At 32.6% G+C, this 9561-nt stretch overlaps 1 protein-coding gene across 1 annotated transcript; it reads left to right on the forward strand.

Moving 5' to 3' along the window:
• The first annotated feature begins 521 nt into the window (after positions 1–521).
• On the forward strand, positions 522–5930 carry LOC126976895 (allergen Tha p 1-like). Its single transcript, XM_050825534.1, has 3 exons — positions 522–647; positions 2775–2959; positions 4688–5930. Exons 2-3 carry the CDS (start codon positions 2776–2778, stop codon positions 4876–4878), a joined length of 375 nt encoding a protein of 124 aa, XP_050681491.1. The 5' UTR covers positions 522–647; position 2775; the 3' UTR covers positions 4879–5930.
• Positions 5931–9561: the final 3631 nt, after the last annotated feature.

Genomic DNA, 9561 nt, shown 5'->3' on the forward strand with positions numbered 1-9561 from the left:
AGGTAAAACTTAACTTTTTGGGTATTGAATCAAACTGAGTCATCATGCTCGGTTGAATAAAGTTGGTTCGAGTTTACTAAGGGAACGTGATAATTTTTTTTTTTTTTTAGAATATTTATTTAAAATACAATATAGTTATAGCTTACAATATAATAACACACACTTAAACTTTAGAAACTTTAGGAAGTTACAGCTACATTCAATATAGTAACTCTAACACAATTATAATTGCATATTATGGAGATTGTCAATATTATAAAGATTTATTCAACAAACAATTGCAAGTTAAATATAAGCTCTTTAAAATAGGAACCGAAGATAATGTTATATATAATCCAGATTGATTCAAGGTAAACAGGTAAAAAAACATTGTAATACAAGTAAGTAACAACTTAAGATTTTTTCCTCGATATGAAGCCACGAAAGAACAAAAAATAGATAAATGTAGATCGCTCATTAAAAGTCGGAATATCAAACGATGTTTTTGAGCAACTTGTGACGAAATCACGTTCCGAGAACGCCCCGAGTAATGTCAAACCAGTTTGTCAAAAGATGTCGCGTTTATTCGTATAAAAAGTGGTCTTGACATGTGGTTTTCTTGATTTTGTTTTAAAGTGTCATCGTTGTAAGAACGTCTAAAAAATAAGGTACATTTCATAAATATTAATTATAGTTTAGTATATTCAATTTAAATTATCTCCAATTTTTCCAAGAGTAACCGAATTTATGCACCTGTGCTGAAATATTTACCGTCAAGACTATTTAATTTTAAGGGTAGTTTACTCTGTATAATATAAGGGATATTTCTGGTAAAATCGGCATTTTAAATAGTTTTTCTGTAACCCCAAAATCTTTAGAAATACAAAACTTTTTGTAATAATATTATTAATGTGCAAAATGATCTTGCGAAGATAATACAATATTTCAAATTTAATTAAGTTTACTATACAGGTTTGATACAATATGACGTCTTTTCATACAAAAAAATCCTAGTAATGATTATTAATTATAATTAACGATATTTTATAATTCATTTCAGTAGTAAGTTACATCGAAGGACTAACTTTATGTACAAGCTTCATCTGTATATATGACACCAGTTACATTACAGTGCAATGAAATAGTAATAAATTAAATAGGAAATAATATTTTTTGTTTAAGGATGACACTTTGCATGGGGTACTGCGACTTAATATCCAATTTCGAACTAAAATAAAATAATATGTAGGCTAAAATTTATTATTAAAAAGCCTGAGAACTGTCGCTCCATTCCCAACATGTGCTATCATTGAGATAGCTATTTACGTTCAAAAGCCTTTACCCCACAAACGGTTTTAAACAATTCTTTTAAATATCGTAACACTTTTCATCATGTAGTAAACTTAAACATCGCCCAATAAAAGACTCTTAAGAATCTTATGTTTGTTCCTAGTGTTAACATTATTAATATGACAGTAATGTGCTTATGAACATAACTTTATCCAGAATATAATTTTCAGTTGGAAAAACTTAAATGTTTATTTCTTTAAAATTGTCTCTAAATGATTCCTCTTTACACACTCCAGTAGGATGTGTTTAAAGTCATCAGTCACAGAAAAATCTGTATAGACTGAAAACGCTGAGACCAAATTTGACTTGGTGTCCATTCAACTTGCAATGGCCGAAAAGATTTTATAGTTTTACGGCCGTGTTCAGTAACGTATCTCTAGTTACGGATATATTGCAATCACCGTATAATGACAAGATCTTATCTATCCATAGTTATGTCCAATATAGTTATATCGAAAGGCTATTGAAATGTAAGTAAGCGTAAAAGGATAGATTTGTCTACCTCTAGTAGTTAAACTAAGGATAGATAGGTTATTGAAAACGGCCGTTAGTAAATAAAGTCTTGACTTTAATATTAAAATTTTATTGAACGACTAGCGTTCAATAAAATTTTATAAATAAAAATCAAATATAATGTAGCGAAACCACATGTTATTAAGTAGCAATAAGTATTTTATTGTAAAAAATTACTTAAAAATAAGAAAGGCTATATTACAATGTGATGTTATACTATTACTGCCTTATTCGTAATAAAACGCTTTTCGAAGGCATAAAGCTATATTAGTTAAGACGTGTTTTAAGCCTGATGAACGTTCGATAAAATTCCTTATTCATATTCGTTAGATAAATCTCCTATAACTAATACGTCTCTATTGTACGCAATGGTAATCGTACAAAAAAACATGATTTTAACTAATTTAATGAGGAACTGTCAATGGAAACGGACATGTTTTCAATGACAATGGTTTGTCATCTGTCAAATGTCGATGTCAAAATAATTTAAAAATTCAAAAATCAAAGTTTTGAAGTCTGTCGGTTGTCAATCTATGACGGATATAAAACAACTTTGAGCGGGAAGCTATTTATCACATTATTTAACGAACAGCTGATCGATGTCGGCCATGTTTTTTGTGTTCGAGTGCAAAATAGGTTTATAGAAGGGTCCTAGCTACTATAAGTCACGTCAACTTTATCGAAGAGATAGTGAGCATTTTAGCTCTAATATGCGATTATGAATACCATTTTTTTACAAGCGTTTATTAGCGATGTATTAAAACTCCGCTAAGTCATTATGAATAAGACAGTTGATACTTACGTAAAATAGGTTACACTTATGTGAATTCAGTTTACTGGATAACAAACGCGATCCAAGTTCATCGGGAGGTTTTATAATATATACTTACTTTTTATAAACTAGATATTCCAATTTTTGTTTTACGTTTCAGAATGAAAAGTCTTATAGTGTTATTCCTTCTGGGAGTATCGGCGATAGCTTCGTCTCAAAAATATACTGATCGGTTTGACAACGTAAACGTGCAGGAAATATTGAATAACAAGAGATTACTCAGTGCTTATATCAACTGTGTTTTGGAAAAAGGAAAGTGTACCAATGAAGGCAGGGAACTCAAATGTAAGTTTAATATTATTTTTTTTCAATAAAAGAAAACCACGCCATTTGATTGTTCAGAGCGAATATGAGTGGCGACAAAGTTAATTTTTAAACAAACATCTTCACTTGTTTGGTTGTTGTAGTATGACGTCATAGTACATGCGCGCCGAAATATATATGTTAAATAATTTTTCATTATTTGCGGTAATGTTATCACTAACCCTATCCTATGTCAAACAGTGGGAATCTAACTAACAAAAATAATAATACAAACACAACTAGATTTAGTTTTATTATGTATTTAGTTAAATGTCTTGTTACAAGTATGTATCTGTGGCATCGTAGCTCCAAAACGAATGTACGGATTTTGATACTTTTTTCTGTGTCAAATTAATAATAATAATAATTTACTTCTCTTAAAAACATAGGTTTACAGCAGCTAGTGGCCGGAGTCACCTTTTAGACAAATAATACCTATACAAGGTGGCTCCGCTCTTCCATTTCAGCAATTTTTTAACAAAAGTTTTATTGACATGGTAGTGAAATAACAATAAAGTTACGAATAAAAATTTACAATTAAAATATTTGGAAAGGTATTTTTGAACACCTTTACAATACAGCGACATAGATTGACAATAATAAAGAAGAAAAAAAATTTACCTTTAAATTTACGTTTGCTTTCTACATAAATGAAGATAATTTAAGTTTTCTCATTAATTTCTCGTTAATTCTTATGAGAAATAAAAAGAATAACGACATAAAGAAGACATAATTTCACATCGTCATCCAACCATTCAGTCATGACGTTAGGACAGACGTTTTACGAAGACACCCTTCCTTTTAACTTCACTGGAGCGGAACCAATACATCATATTACTTAGTTTACAATTGGAAAGATTCACGTCCTGTTGTCCTTGACACGTCGCGGTCGCTTCGACATTTTGGAAACATGTTTCTGTTTAGAGCTCACAGAATCACCTATAATTATTTATTGTATAGTTTACATACGTATATGTAAATTATGTTAAATAGCTATTGTTATTCATTGCTATTCGCCTATGTAACCTCCAAACCAACTATGGCTATTTGTTTTGACAGGCAGCTTACTAAGTAATTTGAGTTTTTTTGTAAAGTTACTGCCAAGTTTAAAATTACTTCTCCCTGTCATGTAATTCTCTAGTGACAAAGGTAAGATAAAGATAAAAAGTTTTAAAATTTGGAGTAACTTAATGTGCGTTTAGTAGAAAATAATATTGTCTCGTTTTGTGACAAGTAGTTCTCTAGTTTTATATTAAATAGATGAATTCAAAGATTACCAATATTATTGATGTCAGTTGTTTACAAATTAAACGTTTACTAAGCAATTTCTCTAAGCTCGAAGTAAATCGATGAGGTAGTTAGCAAAGCGGTTTGCCTGTTTTTGTATGATTTCACTTACAATATTGCAATTATCTCAACTATTTTCTTTCCTGTTTCTGAAAATAAAATTAATATAGTATTTAAAAAAAAACTGTAAACAAACGTCACTAAATGTCAAAATGCGTCCCATTTGGAACGCTTTCGCGTCATGCAATATGACACCATTAACTTTATTGTTGTATCAGTATTATACAATTAAATCAATCACTTTTCTATAGTTTCATAAATAAAATCAGAGTGTAAGAGTAGTGTTGCATGTTTATAATGTTGTCTTTCCACCCATCTTTAACAAAACACACAATTCTAAGCTTTATTTCTTGTTGGTTACAGCCCATATTAAGGATGCACTGGAGAACCAATGCGCTAAATGTACTGAAGCACAACATAAGGGAACCCGCACAGTCCTCGGCCATCTCATAAACCGTGAACCCAGCTCTTGGGAGCAGCTCGTGAAGAAATATGACCCAGAGAGAAGATACGTGCATAAGTACGAAAAGGAACTAAGAGAGATCACAGTATAACATTACCTTATTTTTTATTATGTTGTAGAATAAGAATTCAAGGTTCTTTACGTCTTTCCCATTACTTACTCGACTGAAGTTTTGCTGTCAGTAGCTGGGGTAGAGGGCATTCACAGTGCATCTCCATCTTCATCAGAACCGCCAGCGAAACATCTGTCTCGATTTCTCTCAGGTCTCTCCATTGTGCTTCGCTTCGTCAATGTCAGTTCGCCGCCAGGTTTGCTTTGAACGGCTACGGAAATGTTTCCATTAGGTCTTTCAGTCTAGGGCTTGCCTCATCCCTTCGGCGTGTGTGGATCCAGCTCTGTTCTTTCCAATATCACCAATCCTCTCGCCTTTTTCGATATTTTAGTTCTCGTCAGTACTTTAATACAATACTGTTATATATTTTAGAGCATTCTTTCTCGCTCTAAATTTATATTGGAGGGCTCTCCCTTCTCTGCTCACTTTTCTCCTCCTTAGTCGTTCACTCTTGACAGAGTGGTCGTGGGTGAATGTTGAGACTGTAGGTACACACAAGACGTACCTATGGTGGATAATGCAGCCCTCGCAATGCGCCTCCACTTGTCTTCAGGGTTACGGGAACATTGGACTATGGTGGTTTGTGTCGCAGCCTTTATCAGGTCTGTCCAACGCGTAGGTGACCGACCTCGTGACCGCTTGCCTTCCACTCGTCCTGCTCACTTTGAGAAATGCTTATAAAAAGTATTGGACACGTCAGACGTGATACAGCCAGAACATTTACACACTGCATTATCACTATGGAACCTGTAGTAGAAGTATACTCGGTTCTCAAAATCTCAGCGCAGTCCAACAGTAGATATCTTCAAACACAACTCCTCTTCTGTCTTTTCTTATTTAAGGCGGCGGACTTTGTATTATACTATTACAGTAAGGCTGCCCAGTTTGTTTGTTTGTTTTTATTCGTAAGGTGAATGTCAATATACATGTAGTTTAATCAGTGCTTTATACTTTTATTTTTGTGTGTGTTCTCTTATGACATTACTGTATGTTTTTATTGTAGCTTTTTGTTATTAAAATGTAAAGAAATATGCGTTTGTTTTTATGAGCAGTTAGAGGTCGAATAAATAGTTATAATATAATGAGTACATAATTAATATTATAAGGACGATATTGTAATACCGGTCAAGAGCGAGTCGAATCAACATTAAGTTAACAGTTTTGTTTTTAATATAATATTTTTTAGAAACGTTTGATTTTTCTTCTGCCATCTTCGCAATTAATCTATAAAATTTTAAACAGACTAACAATATGAAAAATGATTGAGCTTTATTTTATAACTCTTAAAATGCCTTGTTTCAATAAAAACCTTCAATTTAACAATGGTATAGCAGTAACATGTACAGGCGATTTTATTACTCCCTTCTTGCCGTTTTTTCCATTCATCGATCATCAGCGACTGTCATGATGCCAGTATCATCTGACAGTTGTTTTTGTGATCTACAAACTTTTTTAAATTTAATTCCGGCTCTAATTAGATCACCTGCAATCCATCTTCATCATACATTCGTGTGATGAATATGGATGTTTGTTTCCGAGTCATGAATGTTTATGTATGTTAAAATATGTGTTATTTACAACATAACAATACAAAAACATGATATTATGTCCATTGTATTAAGTTTATTGTTATCTGACATCCATGATAATTTCAAATATTATCATTATTAAATAAGGTATTAAAAATCAAGTCCATTTTTGGTCTATTATCCACCAAAGCGAAAATTAAGGAAAGCTATTTACATTTCTTGTCTCCTCTTAACGTCGTTATTTCTGATGCGCAATAAAAGGTAAGAGTTTTAAGCTGATCCTCGTAAGCAGACCCAGAAGGCCAGGAGGGATGAGAGGAGATCTGAAGCCGCTTACGGATACTGTCCATCTAGGTAAACTTCAAGCATCTCTATTTTGGTGCCCAGAGTAGGTATACGCATATCTTGTTAGTTTTATTATTTATTCAAATTTTGCAAATTGTTGCACCTCTTTCTTTCAACATCATTGAATTTTTGTCATTTCAATGAATATGTAATTTTATTATAAATAAAATCGGCATCCACATCTTCAATAGTTAACAGCAGGTAGACACGATATGATGTGTTCGTAATTGATTGTGATCACCGGATCAAGGAACTCCTGAACGTTGAAATGGCCTAATTTTTTTAACAGTACATGATATAGGTGTCAAATAAACCGCTTTACAAAGTACATAATTCATTTATAAAACAAATCTTATAACTATATTGATTACATTAAATTAAATCTATCATTACGGGGAAGCGTATCAAGAATGCTGGCAACATTACCGCGTTGGATAACTAGGCTGCCAGTAGCCCTATTGAGGCCCGTAGATAGTACTTTTGCCCCGGGCCAAGTGTCTCGACTCCAAATGGTACAAAGATGTAACACTCACTGAGACCGACATATTTGCAATGTTTGTTATTTTAGACAGTCGAAGAAGCAGCGCCAGCAGAACTAATGTAAGGAGCCAGAGGGTCGACGCAAGTCGCGTCCCACACTTAAACGCTTTAAGGAGAAAAATATTTAAAAAATCTTTAATTTTGTACAGGCTCACCCTGTCAGCTATGATTTTTTTTTATGAAAGAGAAAGACAGACGAGCATACGGGTAACCTGGTGATATGTGATCATCGCTGTCTCTCACTTGTAACATTAGAGGATTCTCTCGTCGAATAATCGTACATGAATTCGAAAAATCGAAAAACACATTAGTTCTTGACGGTGATGTACCTAAACGTGTTCATATATAACAGAATAGCAATCTTAGAGATATTTTAACCGATGCAGAAATCGGTTAGCTACAACACAACTTGGTGGCGAGCTGAAACAGACTGAAGCGCTGAAGTTGATATGACAAAGGGACCCCTCACAAAAACCTTCTACAGAAACAAGTATCTACATAATATTATATTATACCCGCGACGTCGTCGGCGGGGACGCTATAAGCCATCAAAAATAGTTTTTAGATATAAAAAATAAATGTAATATTTAAAATTTGAAAACCAAAAATACGTCAATTAGTATTTGTTAAACAGACTTAACGTAGTACAGTACCTCTACCATGAGTTTATATTGATCCTACTTGCAAGCGACTATGGAAAATTATACAGTGTTTCTGGCTATAGAACTTATTTCGGTAGTATGACACATTAAGGAGAAAAATCCTATCGAATTCTCATCGCTAGCGAGTAGAGTTTAATATTTAGAGAATTTTTATACCCGTCATAACTTTCAAACGAAAACCTCGATCCGCATAATTTATACACCATTATATAAACCTTTCTTTTGAATCACACTATCTATTGCTGAAAATTGCATAATAATTCTTTGGATAGTTTCAAAGATCCAAGGGAACAGACAGCAGAAGCAACTCCAACCCCATTGTATATTATGTAAAGATATCGTTTTTCATAGTATTCGGTTGAACGGCGTTGAAGTGAAAGGGTAAGATATATACTAACACCCTTATTCATAATGGTCCACTAACTTTAAACAACCGCTAAGGAGTGTTTTTTCTCATTCTGACTTAGGTCAATAGAAGAAGACTGAACGAGAATTAGCAATGCTTTAAGTTAGCAGACTATTATTAATAAGGGGGTTAGTATTATTTTTACATAGTTATATTTAAATTATTAAAAACATGCTCCAATATCAGTTAAATATTATGTAGTATTTCAAAACGAACGTTAGAGAACTTTAGGAGATTTTCGGTTATGAATATATAAACATTTGATTTTTGTATCTAATATATAAAATTCTTATGTCGTAGTGTTTGTTACCAAACTCCTCCGAAACGGCAGAATCGTCTTGTACGAAATTTTGTGTGCATATCGGGTAGGTCTGAGAATCGGCCAACATCTATTTTTTATACCCCTAAATGAGGAGGGTGACCCACCCCTAAATATTTTTTTATTTTTATATATTATTATGATTTTGCATTAAAAATACAAGAAAATTCAAATTTTCACCCTTCAACAATCAACCCCTGTTTTAAAATCGCGGTTTTTATATTGTTCTGTTCCATCCACAGATCCGCAATAAGTTTCCAAGATGGCAGGCGAATATAATCATATAAAATTTACTTTAATTATATTTTTTTATACTTTTTCAAGTTATCTAAAAATAATATAGGCAAAAGAACGTTTGATGGGTCAGCTAGTGTATATATATTTTAATATGGTTGTGAAATCGAATTAAGTTAAAAACAGCTTTGTAACACGATGTTGAATTGTAGTAATAAATCCAGTAATTGCTTCTACAATTATTCACTTAAATCTAATTACATTTTCAATATCATTCATATTAATTATTTCACTCGTTTTCACTTACTTTTATAAAACACAAAATTAATCACTTAAAAATACAGAAAAAATGCAACACTGTGAATTATAATATTTGGTGCATTATATAATATATATATAATAAGATCGTAACAAGGTAAATAATAGTATTTAACGGTTAATAGCTTTTATAGCGTCCACGCAGATGGCATCGCGGGAAGCAGCTAGTGTAAATTTAATTAAAACACATACTTCGCATCATTGTGTGTCTTCTACCGCATTTATCACGGCGAGTGTTCCGAAGAGCTTTTTAACCTGATTCCTGCCGCCGAATTCCACCTTCACACGACACGCCACAAGTTAGGATTT

The sequence above is a fragment of the Leptidea sinapis genome, chromosome 42 (assembly GCF_905404315.1).
Source record: "Leptidea sinapis chromosome 42, ilLepSina1.1, whole genome shotgun sequence".
Lineage (NCBI taxonomy): Eukaryota > Metazoa > Arthropoda > Insecta > Lepidoptera > Pieridae > Leptidea > Leptidea sinapis.